Source organism: Atractosteus spatula, chromosome 12, assembly GCF_055471065.1.
Source record: "Atractosteus spatula isolate fAtrSpa1 chromosome 12, fAtrSpa1.hap1, whole genome shotgun sequence".
Taxonomy (NCBI): Eukaryota; Metazoa; Chordata; class Actinopteri; order Semionotiformes; family Lepisosteidae; genus Atractosteus; species Atractosteus spatula.
Genome location: NC_142717.1, coordinates 20,867,779 through 20,893,239, shown reverse-complemented (window position 1 = coordinate 20,893,239; position 25,461 = coordinate 20,867,779). Strand labels below are relative to the sequence as shown.

At 34.6% G+C, this 25,461-nt stretch overlaps 1 protein-coding gene across 15 annotated transcripts in view; it reads left to right on the top strand.

The window, feature by feature from the left end:
* The window catches only part of lrrfip2 (leucine rich repeat (in FLII) interacting protein 2), a 72,553-nt gene that overhangs the window by 23,173 nt on the left and 23,919 nt on the right, over window positions 1–25,461 (top strand). For 9 of the 15 annotated variants that reach the window (XM_088928834.1, XM_088928835.1, XM_088928838.1 and 6 more), the window contains exons 3-14: window positions 5,021–5,107; window positions 12,610–12,660; window positions 14,447–14,500; window positions 14,603–14,650; window positions 16,710–16,796; window positions 17,812–17,859; window positions 20,476–20,547; window positions 21,752–21,826; window positions 23,148–23,195; window positions 23,314–23,358; window positions 24,023–24,070; window positions 24,189–24,245. In XM_088928834.1, the coding sequence (XP_088784960.1) occupies window positions 5,021–5,107; window positions 12,610–12,660; window positions 14,447–14,500; window positions 14,603–14,650; window positions 16,710–16,796; window positions 17,812–17,859; window positions 20,476–20,547; window positions 21,752–21,826; window positions 23,148–23,195; window positions 23,314–23,358; window positions 24,023–24,070; window positions 24,189–24,245 (720 nt within the window). Of the gene's footprint in view, window positions 1–5,020; window positions 5,108–8,648; window positions 8,669–12,609; window positions 12,661–14,446; window positions 14,501–14,602; window positions 14,651–16,709; window positions 16,797–17,811; window positions 17,860–20,475; window positions 20,548–21,751; window positions 21,827–23,147; window positions 23,196–23,313; window positions 23,359–24,022; window positions 24,071–24,188; window positions 24,246–25,461 lie in introns of all 15 variants that reach the window. The other 6 variants (XM_088928831.1, XM_088928827.1, XM_088928840.1 and 3 more) reach the window with 4 other exon arrangements.

Below are 25,461 nucleotides of genomic sequence, written 5' to 3'. Positions count from 1 at the left end.
GTTTCATGAAGCATAGCTCTCTGTTAATTTTACAGCTGTAAGCAAGGTGCAAGGTGTATTGCCAATGCAGTTCTCCTGCTTTAGGTTCTCTTATACCTCAGTGTGGGAGATGTGAAATGTGACAAATGTATGTAAACTTTTCTTATTGACTATACAGTTGTGATATCTACAGACATGGTATTTGTTTATATCTGGGTACATAATGTGTAGAGTGCAGAATAAACTGACTCAGAAAATGCTGGAAAATCTCTAAAAGCTATACTAGTAATTATATCTCCACCGCATATCTTTCCAGTGATTCATAAACTGTTTACATTGGGTAATCTGGCTGTGTCAGTTATCTGGGGCTTTTCCACAGAAACGAAGATCACACTAGAAAAAAATAAATGTAATTTTATATAAAGTTCCCTAAAGAAAACACCACATTTCAAAATCACATTTGAGTCACTGTATTTAAAAATTATTTTATTTTAGCATTGTTCTTAATTACAGAGTATGAAAGATATTACACCCTGCCAAACTACACTAAAACTAAAGCAATGATTTACTCTTACCCCTCTCCTTCCAGAAGCTAGTTTCACATTCTCATGTTGCCCTGAAAGTGACTGTTCTACCATGTGTGCTGTTTTCATGTTACTTCTCAGTTGACAGCTTTTAGTTACACATCAGTCTAAAGTAGTCCACCATAGCAACTTCCATTGGACAGTTTTCTTTTTTCTTTGTTCTGACCCTGGCATGATCCACTACAAAACCACAATTATCTAAGTGTCTCTTTATACGTTAAAGCACAATGGAGACAGAGAATGGATAAATATGTTTATATACATTAGTGGTGTATCATGACCCATAACAGTGACTCATGATTATGCAGCTTTACTGACCAGTACTGCACTGTCATTTAACGCTCCAGCAGAAGAAACTACAAGGGCTTGTTTTCCACCTATTAGAGATGTACATTTTATGTTGATTATTGTGTTAGCTTGTAAATTATTTGGATTTAGTAGTTTCATAGATAACAAAACACTTGATCAATTTTAATGTTTAGTTGCTGTTTAGCCAAGTGAGATTGGAAAACTTCTTAGTTTCAGTTTCAAAGGTTGCTATTACTTAAGTATGTGCAGGGAGTTTTTCTCATAACTTCGGAAGGCACTGGCTGGAAACCAGAGCCACACCATTATGGGACTATAACTTGTTTCATGAGTCAATGAGAGTTAAAATGCATGTATAAGATAATTTCATCAAACGTGATGCTTCTTCTACAACTTGTACCTTGTCTTCAGCAACTTGTTTCTGTGCACTTAATAAATGGGACACAAGATTATTAGGCCAAAACCTTTTCTCTCAAATGCAAATATCAATGTCCTGGAACTTTGGCCTGCTATGTTTCTAGATTTACATCCCATGAGGCATCACTGGGATACCACTGCTCATCAGGATTGTCTTGTATAGAGGCAACCCCAATATCCAAGGCTAGCTTTGAACATGTCCAGTTTTGAAAATGAGATTTCTTCATCTGACCTCTTAAGGCAACAGGTATTCAAATGGCCTATTAAGTGATGGTTTCAATTAAATAAAGATTTAATGGCCTTGCTTGTTTTAATGGAGTGTTTAGTACAGATTATTTTAAACACATACTTTAAAGAGAGTTTAGTGTGGGTTCTTTAAGTATTAACAGGGATCATGACGAACTATTCCAGTCACACTGTTGTTCTATTCCTAGTTATTTCTAGAAAGTGATATATTTTTCCAGTTCGTGCTGTTTTAAGAGACATTCTCTTCATGTGCAGCTCATGTAATGGTACCACAAGAAAAATGTTGCCTTAGTTCTTAAGTCATAAATGGGACTGTTACAGTCTTAAGATTTGTTAGAAAAGGTTCATCAAAAAGAATATCAGTACTCTATCAGCTAAACAGCCAAAGCTGCTGATAGCTATTTGTGTGAAGTTGTGTATCTGCACCAAAATGTCTCTACTCCTTGTTAAATATTTGCTACAGAAGCTGTATATTAAAATTTTGTTTTGTTGAATGATACATTCTTTGTTATACTAGCTGTTATGACGCCATCATTACTCAGTAACTAATGTTGATTGACTACTGCTGAGATCAAATCACTCGTACACGTTGACCTAAGAGGTCTGAGCATTTGTTGATCTTGGAATCCAACTGCCCATCTGCATCCACCTACAATGTTTGTTTTTCTTATATGTATTGTTGTGTATTCATAAACGTGTATATACAATGCTTCTGTATACAATATTCTTATACAAAGTGATATTTTCCAGTGTTACTCAGTTTTAAGTGTAATGAATAAGGTAATTTGTCTATATGTTTTTCTGAGTTGTATCTCTTATAAGTTGACTAAATACTGTTTTCATTCTAACAGAAAATTTAATTAATTTACTGTACATCTCTTAAAGTATTTGTATACAGAGATGCAGATACAGTTTTCTAATTCTTTCAGCCTTCAAAACAAACAGAATCTTGGTAAATGTGCTTTTTGATTGGACTCAAGTTTTAACTGGAAGCATTTTCTTCATTCTGTTTGAAATGACACATGATATGCATGCTAAAGACCTAAAATAATGTTGTACATGGCAGCAGATCTTGGCTGGTTACAATTAATAGTAAATTAAATATTATTTTCCCATATTTGTTGTCAAGGTTTTGACGAAACGAGTAAATAATTACTCTAAGAAAAAATAAGTATTGTTGTTTTGGTTTCTGATCTGAAGCTATTAATTTTAACAAATCATATGTAGTAGTTTGTAACCTCCAGTCCATCTTTTGTGTATTGTTCTAAATTTGTATTGTGGAATTTATAATAAATTAAAGTGGTACCCATAATTATTTAAGAAAACATCCGTGATTCGTTAAAGCTTTATTTCTGTTCTACATTACAGTACTTCTTTCATTAACATAATTAAAGCACATCTGTGAGTGGAAAAATAATACCAACTGTTGTGGACTGTGGCTGGTGCTGTGGTGTTGTTGATTTTAATTACAATTCCCTCTCTGTGCAATAATAAATTTGCTCTAGTTTGTTTTGAAAGGATGACACGTCACCCCTATAACTTTTGGTATTGTGCTGTGGCACTGACGTGACTAGATGAGTTAATCTTACATTGTTTGCCCTTTGTTTGATTGACCTGTAAGACCTTAATAATTGCTCAAATATAGTGTTGAATTCTTGATCAAAGATATTCCTCTCTTTGTTCTTTTGTTTTTTTTGCATTTTGTAAATAATTGCATTTTGTTTCAAATTGATACATTTGCTCAGCTTCACTGTTCTGAATCAAGTAGACTTCATCTAATGCATGTCTTGTACACCAACATTTTTAATTGTGAATTACTTTGCTTCCTTGACTTTTGTTAACATCTTGCTCTAAAATCCATGTCTTCAGTTTCATTATAGTTTTAGTGTAGATATATATATTGTAATATATAATAAAGAATATGGTAGACTCTTTTGAAAAGAAGAAAAATAGTCTACCATCTGAAGTTAATTAGATTTTGTGAATGTATTTGTCAGTGCCACAAAATGTAATGTAAGCTTCCTGTACATTAGATTTCTTTAAAAATAATGATTGAAGTTAAATGTTTTGTTGCTTATTTTATTTGTATCCTTTTATTAAGGATTAGTATGAATTCAGATTGGATGCCTGATTTCCTAAAATGAGGTTTATGCACAACAGGAACAGCAGTGTAAAACTGTTTCTATTTTACTCATGGAGTACAGTACGGTATCATTTGTATTTTGAAATTACAATTGTTATTTTGAAATTATTTTGAAATTCGTTAATGGTAGTGATTTGGAGTACAACTTGTTCATGATCCATGTTGTATCTCTAATCATATGCAGATTTACTGGTGGAATCCATTAGTATAGTGATGATGTTACTACATAATGTAGCTTTCATTTGAAGCTATACATTTTACATGTAATTTAATGGAAAACCTTAGTTTGTTTTTGTTATGTAATTAGTGTAATATTTCTGTTTTGTAAAGTTGTAGACATGTACAACATTTATTACTATTGTTCAGGATTATGTTGGAAAAACATTTACTTAAACTGCAATGCAGTACACTATATGATGTTTGGAAACATCTCACAGTATGATCTCTTGCCTCTGACTCTATTGACCTTAAAGCATATGCAACCAAGAATGATGAAAGGTCGTACCCCACTTTGGTGTCTGATAAAGATATAATCTGGATAATTCCAAATGAAGCAATTTTTAACCTTGCCTCCTCTGAGGTTAATTTGATTTTGTAAATGTAATTGTCACTGGGAGAAGTGATAAAAGTGTAATTACTAGGCTGGAGTGACCTCTTGTTCGTAACCTACAGAAGATAATTCCTTGTTAAAAATAAAACCTGTTTAATTCTGCTAGTTGTGTAAGCACTTCATTCTGAAGATTTACCTAATAAATTTAACTGAATTTTGGGCTGTTCCTCAACCAATGGTGGGCACAAAAGGATGCAAAGGGCTAGGCTAAAAAAACTGGGCTGGAAATTCTAGGTTTTGTGAGGTAGGGTAATCCAAATATAGTGGAATCACACAAATGGTAACCCAATTTTTAAACGCCCGTCACTACGTCCCTGTGGTATTTTTGGGGGAAGGTATGACCATGTAAAGTTTAGGTCGGATCCACAATTCTTGTTCATAACCTGTTGCTCATGAACAGAAAGTTTCTTCATGGCAGATATTTACAATAAAACCATTTCTTCCAATGTCGGATATATTTATGAGATTAAATCAAAATCCAGATTACATGTAAAGATCCATTCTTATGATTCGTTAATATTTCACATGTGCTTTGAGGTTTTCTGGAGTGCGCAGTAAACGTCTCAGTACAGAATAAAAATAAGCTGTTTATTTGCCAATTCCTGATTACAAAACAATAGAGGAATTAGAAGTGCATCTGCTGTATATACAATAATAATAACAAGATTTTAGAATATCAGTTGATTGAACCCAATGTGCTAATTTGTTGCTGCTTTTTATTTCTCTTCTGTCAAGGCTGAGGCAAGGCTCGCTGCGAAGCGGGCAGCGCGAGCTGAAGCAAGAGACATCCGAATGAGAGAACTGGAGCGGCAGCAGAAAGAGGTAATCTACTGTCACTTTACATAGCACTGCAAAAATGGGGCTTTTCTTATGCCTTTCATGCTCTGGTTCGCACATGTTTTTGTGTTCCTGGGAGGAACTGAAAGGTAAGCAGATTTCAAAATTAATGTCTGAGCTTTTCATAGGACTACGATAGGATCCTGTTTTGTCTCTAAGGGCATCCTTGCAAAAGTGTCTGCGTATCTATATTAAAGCCACTGACCTTTCAAGAGAATGTACACAACTGACTCCAGATGCAGGAGGTGGCCTTTCTTTGTCACTGGAGTGTATGGGTTCCCTGTCCTCAGACTGCGCTGGAAGCATGGTGATTTTCTGGGTCCTGTGAAATTTGAATTTCAGAGATCCTGAACAGCCTTTACCTGTGATAGGAAGTTTGGCAGCCATTTTGAAAACTATTAATTTTATATATCCACATAGCATCAGAAAATTTATTAATTATGTATAGTTTTATTAAACACTTGCATTTTTGTCTTCCGTAATTTTTAAATATTTAAATGACATTATTAAATAATGCATTATGGTATATGGCTGTATCTAAGCCAGTGCGAAGGATTTGTGATATTAGTAACAGCTGAAAAAGTATGAATATGTTTCTCTGAAATAATCGTGTTTTTGTAGAAAGTTTCTATTCCTTCTGTGATCTTTTCTTTAAGGTCACAAGAAAGGTTACAAATAAATAGAGGCCCATCTAGCTGGTTTTGTTGCTGATAGATAAGTGGTCTGAGGATTTTGTCAATATGCTTCTTAAAAGGCTATCAGGCTATCAACTTTATTAATATTGTCTTGTTTGAGACTACCACCACCCTGTGTGCAGAACGTTTTCCCTTTCCCAGTTTAATATGCACTTCTTCTTAGCTTCTACTTGTGTGCTCTCATTAATGTTTTTCTGTTGAGATGTCTGTTTACCTCACTTTGAACACACCTAAAAGCATTTCAGTGTCAGCAGCTTTAAGGGTGAGAGTAAGTACCAGTATAACCATTATTAGGTCAGCTCTTTTTACTGATTATTTGCTGTGCTTCAGTTGATCTAATAGCAGACGATATAGTAGCACAGAGTATTCTCAGAGACTGAAAATGCTTTCAATCTAACTTTTTATCTTAAACATTTTATGAAAGTAATAATTTAAGTAATACCTGTTAATACTAGCCCTACCAATTACTAGATTTTAGAATTTGTATTACCTTGTTTTCTATTGATCTGAAATCCTCTGCTCAAGGAGTTTCTGTTAAACTGAAAAATAGAGAATGCAATTTACGAAATGCACAGTTAATGTCACTTTAGCCCATGGGTCATAAAAATACTGAGTCATCTTTTTTCTTTCAGACACATGTTGGCAGTAAATAAAAGTCAATGCAGTCCTGCACTAAGAAAACAAAAAAACAAAACTAGGGACCCTCCCATTTCAGATAAAAATGGAAAATATTCAAACTTTGAAATTAGTTTTAATTCTAATTTTTAAAGAAACTGGTTGCTATAAAATATTCCTCTCAGTAGCATCTCATTTGATTAAACTGAAATGTATCAAATTTAGATTTAACCTCATAAGGTTAATGGCATGTCAATGTATGACCTAGAATTTTGTATTGTAGTTCTGAACACTCCTGTCTTGTGAGCGAATGAGCCTGAAGTGGGTCATAAATTCAGAGTGGGCTTTGTTGTGAACTATTTTTTTTTTATTTTCAATTTCTTTATTAGCCGTGGCTGCTGACACTTTGCTTGACATTAGCTCACTGATTGAGGTGATCAGAGTTCAATATGTTCCCTATGTAAGGATGCAGTCATTGACACTTGCACAGTGTTCTAGGTGTAGCATAGCAGAGTAGAATCTTGTTAGAAACAGTTTTCATTGCTTATCTTCTTTATTTTAACACTGAATTTTGTGATAGCTTAATATTTCTTTGGTCTTATATGAATAGGCTTACTTTTATTGCTATTCATTTAATTTTTTTCAGTTATTTGGTGTGTGAATATAATTTAAAATGTTATTTAGGAATCTTCATTTTACTAATATTAGGTTAAAGCAAAGTAGACTAATTATTATTTTAGTATATATGGGTTTATCACATTTTATTGTACCATAAAATTTGTTTGAACTGTTTTAATTTCAATAATGTGCAGCTGTCGTACTTCAGCTTACTTTATCCCCATTTTCTTTTTGTGATTTTCTACCAGCTGACATTATGATTGTAGAAAGAACCCTAAACAATGCCTGGAATGATTCTTCTCCATAGTTAACATTTTGATAGCTAACCTCTATTACCAAATATTCTATTAATAATTAATTATAATTCCTTACACTTACATACTGTAGCACTTTTCTGGACAATCCACTCAAAGCGCTTTACAAGTAATGGGGACTCCCCTCCACTACAAATGTGCAGCCCCACCCGGATGATGCGAGGCCAGCTGTAGTGCACACTGTACGCTCACCACACACCAGTTCTCAGTTGGGAGGAGAGCAGAGTGATGAAGCGAAATTATAGATGGGGATTATTAGGAGGTCATGACTGGTAAAGGCCAATGAGATATTTGGCCAGGTTGCCGGGGTAACACCCCTACTCTTTTCGATAAACACTCTGGGATTTTTAATAACTAACTTAATAAAGAACTAGAACATCGGTTTTATGTCTCATCCAAAGGACGGCGCCTTTTTACAGTATAGTGTCCTCATGTGCTGCCGTAGGACCCACACAGGCAGCAAGGTGAGCTCCCCCTACTGGCCCCACTAACACATCTTCTAGCAACAACCTTAGCTTTCCGAGGAGGTCTTTTATCCAGGTACTGACCAGACTCACATCTGCTTAGCTTTAGCGGGCTGCCAGTTGTGAGTTGCAAAGTGATGTGGCTGGCTTCAGCTGGCTGCCATGGCTGCTGGCTATTATATATATACTCTATATAAATATTTAACTGCTTAAATATATTGTACGTTTTAGTGTTTTTGACTGGGTAGTTTTAAGACTACAACAGGATGACGAGGTTGTCATACTTCACTTTTGTTTGTTGACACTAATGTTATTTCACCTGCATTATGTAAATTAGCAAAAAGTTAACTATTTACACATAACATACAGTATTTTGACCTACTGTAATCAATTATTATTGTAGGTTTTCCAAAAAACACACAGAGGTATTTTTATGAAACCTCATTTTTGGAGAATGTTTTTCACTCGGGGGATGGTGTTCTGTTCACGAGTGCTGTAATATTAGTAACCAAGGGACTGTGGTAAAAAAGAATGAGCAATATTATACTCAACCCTGTCCTCTTATACATCACTTTATTCAGAGGCAGTACAGCATACACACTTACAGAACAAAAAACTATTAGAAATCATCTTGCATTCAGCTGCAGGGCATAATTTGAATACAGACTGATAAAATGTAGTTAATCGCAGAATATGTTTAACAGTATCCATTTCTATAAAAGTGCTATCAAAGAACTGGTTACTTGTTGAAATAAATATTAAGTGGAACCTTGAAAATAGAGTTGACACTGTTATTTCTTTTGTTGTTGCAAATTTTCAGGGTGAGGGAAAGCTATGCAGGTAAGAAACATTTTATTTACAGTATAACAAGAATGAGTCTTTGAAAAGCTTGAACATAATGCTATCAAAGATGACGTAGCAAGAACAACTATGTATGGAACATATTCAGTAATACGTGCAGTCTGGAGAATTTTTTTATTGGACTTTTAAAAAATGGACTCACTGAATGAAAAAATAGATTGTGAACTTTACAATCAGTGTTTGTGGTGGCATTGAGCTAGATTTGATTATATTGTTGTAACCTTTTTTAACTTGTCAAGGGAAGGGTAAAGCATTCTTTTTAATGCCATCAATTGCTGTAGGAACTTACATGTAGTACTGAGGATTTCTCTCTTACTAGATTCTACATTATTATTTATGATTTATTTAAAGACAAGACTGTTTGAATTTAAAATTCATGGCTGGCTTACAAGTGCAGGCAAGATGCAATTATGGAGTGTTGAAATATAATACATTAATTATTCATTTAAAATACTTGTTAAGATAATTACCTTCTTGATTAAAATATGACAGTTCAACAGATAAGAAATTTCAGCGTTTTTTATTCTTCAAAGTACTCAGTTTTGTTTATGACATGCCTAATAATCAGTATATGATGTTATTGTTTAATTTAAGGTAGAAACTTATTCATTTTCAGTGTAAGTGTAAGAAGGTATTTTGGGAGAAACCTCTGATGTATACAGTGTTAAGCCAAGGCACTGAACAAAAACTGGTCTAATTTAAGAACATGTCTAAATATAAGCTGTTTCCAGTACTTGATGAAAAGTTCAATTTCTTGTTAGGTAACCAGTAGATCCTACCTTTTGAAAACTGATGTGAGAAGGTTTTTTTGTCTTTCATGCTTTCAAGCTTTCTTCAGCTGAATCTAATAGGTGTATTTTTTATTTGATTATAGTTTTTACAAAACACTATGCAGATCTGTCTTTGTTTATGTAATTGCTACAAGGTCATGAGTCTAGTTCAGATGGCTGTTTCCTATTTACAGTGGATATAAGTGTTCCTTTATGTAACTTCCTGTTTCCCAGCCATCTTACTTGTAGTTTCAGTGATGTTTTGTGTCCAGTACTGCAGGTGCTCTTGGTTTTATCAGTCATGTGCATCAAAAGTAAAAGCTGGATCTGTTTTAAGCACTTCAAGGATTTAGCTAAAGAATGCTACTGTACACGTCAGAATGACCTTAATTCTTAAACCTCCTTGGTAACGGGCACTTTTGAAAGTGCTCTTTTCAAATCATTGTCCCATTTTTAGGAGCCTGTGAAAGCATGTTTCTTAATCTACAGTTTACATCATGCTGAGTGCCAGAGACATTTCATTTCAATGCCAGCTCCTTGCCATTTTGTAAAACTGTTGACAGAGTAAAGTAGGTTACAGGGTACAGTGTCGAAATGTGGAGCTATGTGGTTGGACATTACACATTTTAAGAATTTTAATGGAGGACATTCTTTTGCTTGTCAGATTTGTAGTTATGCCACCTATTGTTTTTTTTTATTTAGTATATGGCAGCTACGTGTTTCTATGAGTATTTTAAAGAGAAGATAAAATATGTCTGCCTGAAGGAATCGAGCATCTTTTAGACTCCCAAGTTTAATCATCTCTGATGTTGACTATGGAGTCTTAGAAATTATCTTAGTACTGCAGAACTCAGTACTACTTTCCTGACTTTCTGTGATCACCATAGCTCCAGTGAGCGTTGTCTGCTATCAGCTGTCATATTTCATAGCAGACAAAAACCAAGCAAGTTTTGGCATGATGTATTTAGTGCTTTTGTTAAAGGTAAATACACTCATTCTTTGCTATATGTGCATAATTCTTTCCAAAATGTGTGTTCATAGGCGAAAAATCACAAAAGCGAGGACATAGTTCACATTTAAATATATGTAAAGATCTCTGATTCATTTCAAGTGCTCGTAACTGGCTATAAGGTACTGTAAACCAATTGAGTTTATGTACTTACAGTATACATATACGATACTGTGCATTCATAGTGTCTATTATTATAATGAAAAATTTGTTTGTATAAAATGTTAAAATTCTTGAATCAATATTATTTTTTACAAATTATGCATTCAGAATACACCATAACAAATATAATACAATAACAATTATAGTACAATTTCTGTTACGATAGTCAATAAAACAGCTGAGAGGAGAGAAAAAATAAGTGGAAGAATGAGCTACACACTTGGAGCTCATATTAGTGGCGGAAGTTAACTCGTATAACAAAAATAGGTATTTGAATGTATCACTCATTTTGCGAGTTGTTTTAAGTAAAGAACTCATTTAATGAGGGAAGAGTGTGTTCGTTTTTATATTGCAGATTTTGTAGTTTCTTAATTAAAATGTAAGACAAAACTCTTAATGTAGGTGTTGTGGTTAGTCTGTTTTTGTTCTGTAACATGAGTTGTCTTTGTAGTGATGGTGGTCCAGGGTTAAAAAATGACTTTTGACAGTGGTAATAAATTGATTGTTCCCATCTTGGAGAAATCCATTCATACAATTGCCTTTTACATTACTAAGTTTGGTGAATGTATGTATTTGCAGGTTAAAACAGGTAAATCTCAACATACTCCACTTGAATTGTAGGTAATTTTATCTTTTATGTTTCATTAAGCAGGTAGCACAAAGTGAATAATACAGGCATCTTGTAAAGTTAGTAAAGTTAGCTTACTTCAGAAAAATATTTGGATATGGAATATAGATGGCTTAATGACTGTTGATTCCAATCTAAAAGGTTGTGTATTGACAAGAAAAACTGTTCTTGCTCGTTTAAATAAAATCTTGTGGATGTTGATAAGAGAATTTTGTGGTTGGTTTACTTTGTCAAGGTGCAGATCTTTAAGAAGGCTTTGTCAAAGTGTGGGTTCAACCACAAGTACTCATTTCTGTTCTCCTTTACTTACAGTATATTGTACTGTATATACACCACAAACGTTATACTTGCATACATTTCATGTCTAATAATTGGAATTATTAGACATGAAATTGATCTGAATAAATAGGCCTGGTATGCAGTACCTTTAAATCAAAAGGTATTGCTTCCATGTATCTTAGAAAACCTTTTGATTATATGTTTCACTTTATAAAATGCCTGTTGTGGGAAATTCTTCATCAGAGGAGCAGGACACAGTCTTGTGTAGATTCAGTTTTATTGAGCTCAATAAGTTCGACAACGCACGCTGGGTCTGCCCCACAGAACAGACAAACTGCAAGGGTTTCCCAGCTCTTATATACAGTCAGAAGAAAGTTTGTTTCACAATCTGAGTGCTTGTCCTGTTCTTTGATATGTAATTACTTCTGTCCTACTCTGTCTTGCTCTAGGTTCTGTCCTTTGATATGCAGCAGACATTGGTCTGCTTTGTCCTGTTTGTGGGTGTCATTCCTGTCTTTTATTATCTAGCGTTAAGCCACTGGGGCTGCTAAAGCAAGTCAGCTGTATGGCATCTTAGTGTAACTTTTGTTTGAGGCTAAATTTACAGACCCCATCAACACCTCTCACAATGTGCTTAAGTGCTGGATAAGTGAGATATATACATGTCCCACTTCAATGCCTAAGTAATAAACGAGTGGGTGTCTAAGTTATAGTGATCATTTTTATAGTCTCCTCTAAAAAATAGTTGTGTATCTTAAGTACTGAATTGAAGAAAGTGTAAAATGATTATTCTGCTTGAGAATGTAATGTGTATTATTTTAAGGAAACTGACACATTAGTATTTTGAAATAGAAAGCCTGCATCCTGAGGGATGTTTCCTGTATGATAAACTTTAACATTGGCATAATATCAGTTTTTCTGGAATATATGATTGATAGTAGATGAAAAATACTAGCATTCTGTGTAACTTAAAAAGCTTCCATTTCTTTTTATAATCACTGGCTTCTTCAGAATATTCAGAATATTTAATTGTTTTTTTTCCATTATTCCTCTTTCTTTCTCTGTTGTGTAGCATTCTCGCCATTCTTCAGATAGAAAATGGGGACAAATCCATCAGTGGATGGTAGGAGAAAGAGTGTGTCAATGCAAACATGCATGAAGCGTGTCACTTACTAATACACTGTGTGTTCAGAGTTGCTTTTAGTGCTCTTTAGCATCTACCCTCTAAAATGAACAGCAAATTTGGAAAAACTACAGTATGAGCTTTACTTGTATATTTTATATTTTAGTTTTGATTACTTGATCAGAGTGAATCACACAGAACATAATGTAAGCATGTCTGCCTTGGATATTATTGATAGTAAAGAGAATATAATTGCATGAGATAATAAATCCATACAACCATTAACATTTGTTAAGAAGCCATACAGGCCCAATTTATAAAGTGAAGAAGGTATTCTGGATTTTTATGATATGAAAAAGGAAAGAGCGACCCTTATGGATGTGAAACAGAAAGGGTCTTTGGACATATTGCTTCTTCCCTGTTCCTATCTAGTTTTAGAATTATCCAAAATTGAAATCTCGAATTCTAATATGTAGAATTGAAATTGAGCTACAGGAAGTGGGAATGAGAAAATTACTTCCAAAAAGAAATAGCTAAAGGGAATTTTTTGGACATCAGAAAGTGTTTTTTCCCTAGAAAGTAAGGCTTGAAAAATACAGTTAAATGGAGGTAGGAATGAGAGCCAAACAGTATTTCCTTAGGCTTAAGTTTGCTAAGCAGTATTGCACTACATCTGTTTTGCATACAATGGTAGGCTTTGCAAACATAAGACCAGGTGCAGCAGATGCAAAACAAGTTCAGTATTTATCAGCCATAGAGTTTCTTTGATGTTATTTGCCAATATATATTATTTTTGTTAAATGAACATATACTAAATAAGACTTTACAGAAATCTATTTAGTCATAATAACAAGAAAAATAGACTTATATTGACTATAATGTGAAATGTTTCCCAAAAAGTATTAAAATTCTTTAATGTTTTAACATTTGCATTTGCAGGCAAGAATAATCATGTATCAGTCCTGATCTTTATCTCCAGACTACCTAATGAATTTCAGTATATATTTTAAGATTAAATCTATTGAACTAATATTTTAACAGTGCTCTGCACTATTAGACATTATGTAGTTATTATGCAGATATATTGATAATTCCCTGAAAGAAACAGTTAATACAAGCCTATATTTAAATACATCCGGGTGCATTTTACTATCCTGATTGAATTTTTACAATATATTTGCATTTACTGGATAACCCATCAGCCCTAAAACGTCTGTCCTCAGCACAGCTCTAAACTTTTCACATTCTGATTTTCTCATTTGAATCTGTGCTGTTAGAGACCTCAATGTTTGGATTTGTCCATGGTGGGTTATTATAGCTGTGGCTGGAGTTGTGATAAGGTCTGTGAAAACAAAAATCCACTGGCCCCTGTTAGTAATCCATCAGCTGCCTGTTGGGCCAGACATAGTCATATTGGCCAAACTCTTAAATTTTTCTTTAAAAGTGCATAAGTAAAATTGTCTTTTTGCTATAGTATTTCCATGTCAATTTTGTAAATGTGTTCTCATTGTATTTAATTATTAACTTGCACTCTTCCAAAAAACTATGGTGCAAAATGTTCATATTAAACAGTGAATGATTTAATAAAGAGAATGTTTCTGTATAGAAGTATTTTTTGCCTCTGAAGAGCTGTGGCTGTAATGAAGAGCAGTGAGAGTGTATGGTCTTATGCCTTATTGCTGTCATTTAAAAGCAGATTTGCATGTCTTGTTTCACTATCTGTAATTCTGATTCCTACTTTATATATACTGGAGTTGCTGCATTTCAACACTCCTTTTCCTCTCAGGAAGACACAGAAAAAGCTAAATATGGTCACAGATCGAGTGGACATCATCACCGGGTTTGTACCTCCATCTCTTTCTCTTCTCTCTTTCATTATTTCTCCCTTCTTTGTCTACTTCTTACAGTTTCTGTTTTCACTTGTCCTTTTTCTTTCATTCAGGGACTCAACGATGATGTGATGTCAGTCCGTAGTGTTGGCAGTTACAGGGTTTGTACAGTATCCTGTGGAGAGCCCACGTTTTAATGTCTCGTGTCCATTGTAATCTAGATTATATGCATGTGTTTTCTCTTCAGGCTATAGCACTTCGTCCAGCTTTAGAACAATTACTTTTTGTAACAAAATCACATATTTTTTGTTTCTTGCTGTACACTCTCCTGGGTTGTTTTGGATGATACTCAAAAAGCTGCCTGCTCCCTGCTGAGCCCTTAGTTATGTGTAATCACAGTAATTTAGTTGCTGAGGCATTTAAAGTAACAAGAACATTAAATGCAAAGCCAATGGCAATTAGGATGTTAGTTCTTTGCTGTGCAGCTGAACCAGTAGCATAGGATTTGAGATGATAAACGAGACCCCTGTTCTGTTCTACAGCCCGGACACAGAGGACTAGTCTAACGCTCATAGCACGAGTCCTGTCCTTGTATGGCTGATGCAGGAGAATGACAGTGACGTGAAGCGAATGCACAACACCCAACTGAATGCTGTAAAATTTTGTGAAATTCCTCTGAATTGCTTGACTCCCAGCGTGGTAGTTTAATAATATGAAGTAGTAATCCTGATGGATGTTTCGTAACCAAATTTTGACATGTGCTAGACCAGATAAACCCCAAAAAATCATAACGGTAAAACCTCCCTCAGGCATATCCCAATTACTTCATTAAAACTAGTAAGTAAACACCTACTGTATCAATACTGTACTGTGTTAATATTGTTTGGGTATTTTAAGATCAAAGTAATACTCTTCCTAGAGGACAGTTAAACACAATACAGTAGTTCAATATTATCAGTGAGCTTAGAACATTTTCGGTACCTTTCTAAAATGCCTGTCTGTAATAGTATCATGGTCTTTGTAGATTACATTTTTAATTGCGTTTAAAGATATTTGTTTTTTGCAAATTAGAGGTGAATTTGAAAAGGTATATCAAAAATGCTTAGTGTAATCAGCAAACATTAATTTATGGTCAGGATCTTGGTATTGTCTGATAACAGCTTAATTTAGAAGCTTTCCCTTTTTATTTATCTTCCGGAATAAAATGCAGTGCTCTGCAATGCTTTGTGGTGTTAAAAAGTAACTGTTTAATGAGACCAGGTTAGCTAATACAAATACCTTATAATATAACTATGTTGTGATAAAATGCAATTTACAATAACATAAAATAGTTAGCTATTTATTTTAGGTGAAAATAGAAAATATGGTGCACAATGTTTGTGTTTATACGTATTAGTAACATTTGAAACTATGGGAGAGTCCATCTTGTACTCTATATGTTTTGGTTTCTGCAGAAAACTGCTGACACGTGTTTCCAAACCAAGTCATCAAAAGTGGTATAAAAAGCTGTAATAGGTAGTACTCTCGTTAAAGAAGCATTTTCTGTAAATTTATTAGTTCAAGTCATATTCAGTTGCAGCTCTTCATAAAGTCATAGTGAAATTAAGATTAAAGTTCATGCTTCTGTTTTAAATTAGGCCTACACTGTACATAAAGTGGGTACCTGAAGACACCTGAAGAAGGCTTCACAGCCAAAACGTTGTGTTTTTTCTCTACTCTTTTCAGCATGGAATAAAACTATTACTTGTTCCTACACTATACAAGATATAATCTCTGCAAGTAATTATTATACTATGTTATTTATATTGCATAAAAGGAACAGTAATGCCTGTTTTGCTTATTCTGTTGCAAATCTGTGGTATATATAGAATAAATTTGTTTTGTAGGCAGTATCTAATTACTAATCCTGAGCTTTGAGGTTTGTCTGGTACTGGACAGATTCAGGGCATTTCTCCAGTATAGTCTGTATTGTTATTGTTTTATTTAACATGGATCTTTTACAAATGAGAGGATGTCATTTAGCCCATCCATCTAACATGGTTGCTAGTAGCTACTGTAAGTCATCTATGGATCTCATCCATTCTGTTTGCCTAACGGACTAGAACATTCCTTTGAGTCCCCGACTGTACACGGTCTCTCTTCTCAATATTCTGAATGAACATGAATAAGTGTAAAAATATCAGGCATATTTAACTGACATCTGTATTTTCATTTTTGAAGCCGTCTTCTTCCTTGTCCTCCTCTCTCCGAGATGTTGGGGTCTCTCACAGGAGCCGAGCGAGCACCTCCCGGAGAAGAGACCTCGTGGTGTGTGGGGTGGGGATGTGCATGCTTTGTGTGTGAGCCACTGACTTCCTGAATGGCTGAGCGACAGCTGCCGCTAACCACAAGCCATATATAAATGTAATGACAGGTTCAGAAACGATTGTGGAGTGGAACCGTTGTGGTAACATTTGAAACAAATTTGATAGAACTGCACGTTGTAAGACTTTATTTTTTGCCACATGGATATGATGGATTCCAGTCATTATCTCTCCAGTAAGGCACATTTCATTGCTTAGACCTCACTTTTTCATCAATAATGTTTGAAGTAATTGAAGCTTCTGGCTGCAAAATGGTAACAGCTTTTCAATTGTTTATTGGTAGTGTGTGCTGCAGAAGGGGGTGGGGTGAGGCTGTATCAGCAGTGCACAGTTTAACCTTCTGTGATAAGAGGAGACACAATCCAGAACTGAAACAGGACTTGATACTTGGATAAGGTGTTGGAAAATAATTATTTTTTTTCCTGGAATGAAGTCGCCATTTGAGGCACTTTTGTAGTGCAGCGCATAATGTATTGTAGGGTGCATTTACCTTTCTCTGACCTTTGGGATACTGAAACAGAATAAGTATTGTAGAATCCAGTATTAATTGGGGTCTTGCTTTTGTTATTTGAAATATTTCAGTTAATTAATTCACAAATCTTTCAGCATTTGGATTTCACATAGCCATCTCAGAGGAAGAAATTGCTTATTTTTTGTTAAAAAATTAGGAGGGACCAAATACTGCACTCAGAGTAGTAAAATGGAAGTTAAAATTTGCTTTTATAAAAATGTGAGCTAGATGTGTTTATAGCTTTTGTATTCAATTGCATATTTTTTAGTCATGTAGTTTGACAGTGTCAAGGAACAGGACAATTTTGCAGATAACTTTTAAATTGTTTGGGTGTGTTGCAGCCCACACTTTTTAAATTTAAATTAACTTCCTTTTTTCAATCTTTTTCCTTCTCATTTAATGTTATTTCCATCACTCTTCATCTACATTTTCTTTTCTTTGCCTTCAGACTGACAACATTAAGGACAAGTCATCCATAAAAAGCTCACGATCATCTGTATGTACTGTAAAAAGACATAATTCTTCTTGTTTGTCTGTGTGTGTATATATATATAAAGGAAACAGATTTTGTAAAGATGCAAAAACTGCCTTTCTTACATTTCTTGTCTAAAACCTAGTCATTGCAGTAACTGTTCCCTGTTTACCAGCTGAGAAAAAAAACACTTTGACTAAATTTGACTAAATTTAGTTCATGTATGCAAGCACTATACCTGCTCTAATTTGTATATGCCCAGTAAAAATGTGTATGCTGTGTAAGAATGTATATTTATCATATTTAGAAATTAGTGGTCCTGACAATATATAGACACCTACAGTGCCTATAAAAAGTATTTTCCCTCCCTTTTCGCATTTTATTGTTACACCATGGAACCATGACGTATTTAACCGAGACTCATCAACACAAAGTTATAATGCCAAAGTGGGAAAAATAAATCCAGACATTTTACTAAATTAATTAAAAATAAAAAACAGAAAATAATTGAATGCATAAGTATTCACCCCCTTGCTTTGACACACCTAAATTACCTCTGAAGTAACGAGGTTCTCTTCTCCAAGTCACATAATTACTTGACTGGAGTCCACCTGTGTACAGTTGAGGTGTTTCACATGATTTCAGAATAAACACACCTGTGTCTGGGAGCTTCCCCACTGAGTGCATTTCCAAGGAAGCACTACACCATGAAGACCAAGGAACATTCGAAGCAGACCCGAGACAAGGTTCTTGAAAAATACCAGTCAGGGCAAGGGTATAAGAAAACTTCCAAGGCATTGAATATACCTTGAAGCACAGTGAAGTCCATCATTAAAAAGGTGAGAAAATATGGAACAACTGTGAATGTGTCCAGTACTGGCCATCCTCCAAAACTGACTCGAAGATAGCACGCACACTTCATAAATCTGGCTTGTATGGAAGGGTGGCAAGAAGAAACAAGCTTTTTTCAACAAAGGCTATTACATCTCAGCTGGAGTTTGCCCAAAGGCATGTGAGAGACTCAACAATTTGGAGGAAGATTCTATGGTCTGATGAGACCAAAATTGAGCTTTTGGGCCTCAATGCTAAGTGCTGTTTTTAGCGAAAAACCTAACACAGCACATCACACCATCCCTACAGTGAAGCATGGTGGTGGCAGCATCATGCTTTGGGCATGCTTCTCTGCGGCAGGGACACGAAACCCCATAAAGGTAGAAGGGTAAATGGATGGAGCTAAGTACAGAAAAATCCTGTAATCCGTGCTGCAATCCACAAGAGCACTGGTACTTGGAAGATGATTAATCTTCCAACACGACAATGACCCAAACCATACAGCAAAAGCCACACTGGAGTGGCTTAAAACCAAAAAGGTTAATGTCATGGAGTGGCCCAGTCAAAGCCCAGACCTCAGTCCAATTGAGCATCTGTGGAATGACTTAAAAATTGCTGTTCACAATTGGACCCATCAAACTTGATGGAGCTTGAGAAATTTTGCCAAGAAGAATGGGCAAAATTTCCAGTGTCAAGATGTGCAATGCTGATAGAGATTTACCCAATGAGACTCACAGCTGTAATTGCTGCCAAAGGTTGTCCTACCAAGTATTAACTCTGGGTGGGTGAATACTTATGCATTCAGTTATTCTGTTTTATATTTTTAATTTATTTAGTCAAATGTCTTATTTATTTTTTCACTTTGACGTTATAGAGTACTTTGTGTTGATGAGTGGCAAAAGATTCTCAGTTAAATACATCATGGTTCCATGCTGTAACACAATAAAATGTGAAAAAGTCCAAGGGGGGTGAATACTTTTTATAGACACTGTAAGTTTCACCCTGAAAACTGAACAAATGCTCTGAGGCTCTAAAAGGATGAAGCTCATTACAGTATAATACCTTCTTCCAAAATTCCATTGAAAAGAATTTGTGTGATTTAGAGTAGGATTCCCAAATTATATTGTGATAGTTTGAGAACCAGGCTGTGTGACTTCTGAGTGTGGACACAGACAGTTGATGGGAGTACATTGAACATTGTACTGTTGGCTGTGTGTTCCTTGGCTCACAGATACAGTAATTGTGATGGGAGATGACATCCAGCAGACAGTTAACCTTTCAGTATCCAGAGAACTTGTCTATGCTTGTGGTTTGCCTAGCTCAGACAAGCTTTTGAAGATAACAGTAACCTGCAATTCAAAATCAAGGTGTAAAGTACGAAATATTTGTCTTTTAAAAAAGCCTGACAAAACATTGATCGTTAAAAAATGCATTCCTTGTTTTTAACCATTGATCTCTAAATTAGTACAGTATATGAATACTGAATTGAGATTCTTAAGATAAAAAAATTGAACTAAAATTCAAAGATTTGTCCATTTTTTTGCTTTGTCTCCTGAGGTATGTGTACCTGTGTACAACTAACATCTTGGACCAGCAGATTATTTTTTCTCTTATGAAGGAACCATTAATAAGAGAATGTTAGGGACCACAAAAATTGCTAGTTTCATTAGATAATGTTGTTAAACTCCTTCTTGTTTATTTAATATACATACCTAAAGTCAACAATAATGCAGTACAGAGATGTTGACACAAGAGAAACTTTCTACTGTTCATCTCTAAGCCTGTCCCTCTGATGCTTTGTCCTCACAGAGCTCTACATACAGTGATTCTCATGGACATAAGAAGACGCCTGTATCTAGCAGCTCCAGGAAGGATATGTTGGTTAGTTTAGTGTTTTTGCGTCTCTGCAGGGAGGCAGTCATATTCTAGATCACTAATGATACTGTGATACTGCTCATATAAGTAGAGGGCATTTAATTATTTCCTCAGACACTTCAGACTTACTCAGTATTATATGACAGGTGAACTTTCCTAACCCTAAGAGTTGAAATATCTATATGGCTGAGCACTGCAAAGCTATTGGACTTTTATTGATAATATCAGTATAGTTTTTTTAAATTCTCACCATTGTTTTTATAAAAATAAATTATAGTGTTTGTAAATTACACTTTTATTAATTTAATGTTAAATAAGTGACTTATAGATACACTGATCTAAATAAGAAATCTACATTTTAGTAAAGACTGTACACTTATTTCAAAAGCTATACCTAGCATTTATGCTCTGATAGTATTTTTATATGTTCAAGTACAGTACACCTGTTCCTCATATTTAATATTTCTTATGAATGACACGTACAGCATATATATATATATATTTATTATATAGGCTGGAAAAGAGATATTGATGCTTTCACAGTATGATTCTTTCTGAACACTTTAAACTCTTGTTTCTTAATGCCTGCCCTTTGTTCCCAGCACGTCACCACGAGCTATACTTGAGTTAGCCAGGTGGCACTTTTAACCCATGATCTGTAGTTTGGTTACCTCAAGCAATGTTTTAAAAAAAACGACTGAGTGGCCCACAGTTTATTAGTGTAACTAATAAAGTAATTTTAAGTTGGAAAGATATAAATGGATGTACAAAGATGATACAGTGCTTATGACTGAAAGTTTCCTAATTTAATTTTATGCCTTCCAGTGATGATATCCCCAAGTCCAATTAAAACTGAGCCAATAACTACTTAGGAAAAAGCAGATAGCGGTTGATTTGTACCACAGGATATGGTCCAGATTGAAGAGGGATGATAAGCAGAGTTCTTTCTCCATGATAGATAACCTGGACATGCTAGAGTTTCCATCTGATTGTAGGAAGCCTTTTGCCAAAATTGACTAACCTTCTTACAACATCACAGGTCTTTACAAATGTGACCCATGTAGGATTCACCATGTACAGCAGTTCAATAATGTGTATTAGGAGAATGCTTAACTTTGTAGCTATATTCACAGTGTATTTCCGTTTTTTTGTGACTCTGTTTGTCCTGTGGCCTATTTGAATGTCTGTAATGTGTCCATCCATTTCACAGGCTGGATTTTACCATGACCAAAGAAACTACAGCAGCCTAAAGCACGCCAAACCACTCTCATCCTACCATACTCGGGTTTGTCCATCTCACCACTTTTTGTCAGCGTAGTCATATAGGTTACTAAGAAAAGCATAGCTTTGTCAGACTTTTTCATTCTCTGTCTGTTCCTATTTTGTCATATGTTTCTCATCTGTTACATTGTGCTGTAGTTTTACTGTGAATGATTTTGGAGATCTCTACAGTTTTCCATCCCCTAAGGTCTCGCCTATAAGTATAAATTTGAGCTTTTATACATATTGCATGTCTAAGTAAAGAAATGAAGAAAAAAACTTTAACAAACATCAGCTTGAATAACATTTTCAAAAAATCAGACATGACAGATTTCCATTAGTCACATTTAATCAAAGAAATGCCCTGCATTAAAATGGAAAATCAAATTAGGTTCTCATGAGCCAAGATGTAGTTCCTCACCGAAGTAGACATGTTACAGACTTCCAACCAGATTCTAATTTCGGTAATGCTTTGTCTTTCTTTTGGGAGTGACAACATTAAAATGATATGGAATCACTAATTGAGGTGTTCCTATACGTATAGACTGAATGCATACAATATAAAGTGACATTAAAAAAAGCTAACTGCAATTTTGTTATATTAAAGGTAGTCTCTTTCCTATGAGTCTACTGTTTAATTATTGACTATTCATTCTCTGCCTGACTGTGTTGCTTATTTCAAAATTATTTGAAAATAAAAATCTAAATCAAAATAGCATATTAGGTATTTATTTGTGAAAATACATAGTTTCTTATGTCTTTTCAATACTTCTGCATCTGATTATTCTGCAGTACGTTTAATGGACAATCAAGTGGCACCTTAGAAACTGGAAGCAGTCTTGAGTTTTGTAAGGACTAAGCTTAAAAGAAAACCCACAGCAGAAAGCAAGATTTACAGCCTTTTATTGTTAAAGGTGTCTTATGTATATTAACCATAGATTACCTTGTTAATATGAAATAAAGCTGTATTTTATATTTTGTTGCTCTGTCTTTGACCAGAGTAATCTCAGAGAAGTGAAGTACCTACTGGAAAGTGTTTTTAAGGAGTTAATGAATTTCAGTTGTTCCAGAGTGGTAGCCCTTACTATAGCCCGACTGTATTAAAGAAATATTAAAGAAGACCTTTAGCCTCATATTGAAAGATTACACTAGATTTTTTTTGTTTAAATGGAATACATTTGAAACCTAATTTAGCTTTTAACATGCACTTTACGTATCAAGGTTAAGAGTGGTATTGGACTACGAGAGTTTTTAATCTGGTAACAAACATATACACGTTTTAATGTGAAGAATGAATAAAACTTAAGTGAGCTATTTAAATGTTTTGTAATTCCTTCTTGCTGCAGTCTTCCTCTCTATACACCGACCCACTTGCAACATCCAGGAGCTACAGGGTCAGTATTGTGTTGCCTGTGCGCTACCTTTGTCTTTATCTCAGAATTCTAAACACCTTTCTGTAATTCAGTACAGATAATGTCTTTAAATGTGCTACACATTTCCTATGCATCACAGGCCTCCTCAAGCACAGACACCGGTCTGACACGCAGCTACAGTCTGGTTCGTATGCACTAAAGAATTCACAGGAGCTTTTGTACAACTAACAGCAACCTTGTGAGATTTAGGTAGCATCACAACTGTATAATTCTGATTCCTAGTCAAAACATGCATGTCAATAATTGCTTCAAAATAACTTTTTTTAACTGGTTTTATTTTAGTTTTGTAGTGCACTAAAAGCATTATTTGTGTACAAAATAGATTGTGTTTGCATGTTCTGAATTTGGGTGAATGTAGCTTTTCATATTAAAAAAAAAAAATTGCAAGAGTTTGCTTGCAACTTTAAAGAATTGGTTACTGGTCCAAATATGATGGTCTGCACCATTAAAATTATTTCATTTTCTGAAACTTCAGAAGCTTTTCTGAGGAAGACATTTGAGATTTATTCTGAAAAACAGTTTAAAGATTTTTACTCATTTGCATGCATCAGTCTGACATATACAATATGTTTATACTGAGCTAACACAACTGTTTTTCGTTTATTTTGATACGAGTTTTCATCTGGAATTTTATGCCATTCTCACAGTATAACTCGGCCTTGAATTTCACGCATATGGATTTTTTTTATTGTTGCTAGAAATCTTTGACTGTTGTTGGTTTGGAAGGAATCTTACAGCCTCATCATTTCACTGTGTGATCTGACCTGTTGGTTTCTTTATACCTTTAGGCCTCTTTATATGATGAGGGTCTCTATGGGTCGTACAGTTCAAGAACTGTAAGTGTCACTTAGCCATTGAATACTCTGATAGTGACGTAATGTGGATGCAATAATTACCCATTTTAAGTTAGGGCATTTTGTATTAATCTCCTGTCAATGCTGACTTTGTCCACAGCCCTCAGAATACAGCTGGTACTCTTCAAGAGCGAGCTCAATTCGTAGCAGCCCTGTGGTGAGAGTCTTACAGTTTGCATGGTGTGGATTAACCTCAGAGAGCTCAGTACACTTCTGTTTTACAGTTCAGTAATGCACCAAAATGTATCCAAGAGACACACCCACAGCACTTAAAAGATTTATTCTGTTTTAATTTCTAGTTTGAACAAACTGCCTCCTTAATATTATGCAGACAGGGTATGGTTGCAATTCCTGGAACAAACCTTTTCTGTTCTTTTTAAAATACAATATTTTACCTTCAGTTTATTAGTTTCTTTTTGTTTATCTTTAACATATCATGTTTTGAATTTAAAATGTGAAGGCCCTGTGATGGTCTCATTTTATGACCTGCTAAGGTTATTTAACCAAAAACATATGTCTGTCATGAAAATGTTTGGGAGTCACCTTACAATTTGATGTCTTCAGTTTCAGATTACTTTGAAGCCTGTATACTCAAGAGTTATAAATTTCTCCAGGGTCATGTTTATACGTATCAAGAGTAGCTATTTAAGAGTGGATTGGATTATCTGAGTCTGATTACATTATTTTGTTTCTGTTGTGTCAAATTGATCTTTCAATTAATGATGGTGAATATTCAGTGATCCTGTGGCAGTTCTTTGTGCGGGAACTTATTAGCGTCACAAAGAAAAAACTATTTTGTGTGTTTTAAATGAGATAATGCGTTAAAACTAGAATCTTTTTGCTTTTATATTAGGGCTGGGCGATATGCCCCAAAACATTATTACGATAAAAATTTTCATATCAGTCGATATCAATAATTCTCACGATAAATGTCAAATCATTATTTCTTTCAAGTTTAAAGGCAGATTTTTTCTCCTGAGTGAAAGTTGAAGAAACCAGACAGTTAATTGGTAAATTAAACAACTCTTTATTTTAAGAACACAACAAACACTTGCCAAACAGCAGAAACATTAAACAAATCTGAGAGTATTCAAGTCTTTTTTATGTCAAAATATGCATGAGTAAAATTTACAAAATAAATATCTTAATAGAAAAATTAAATACTGCAGTGTGATAAAATACACATAGAAGATGGCTCAGACAGACTGCAAAGTTTAAAGTGCTCTGTTTTATGTCTGGTCGTAAAAAGCCAAAATATCTCCAAAATATCAGAAAAGTTGAATGACCTTTTCTGTCGACGATGTCATCGTCCTTCGAGCTGGTCGTTGGCAGCACTACATTTGCTTCAGTGTCGCTCATTTCTCCAATCTAAC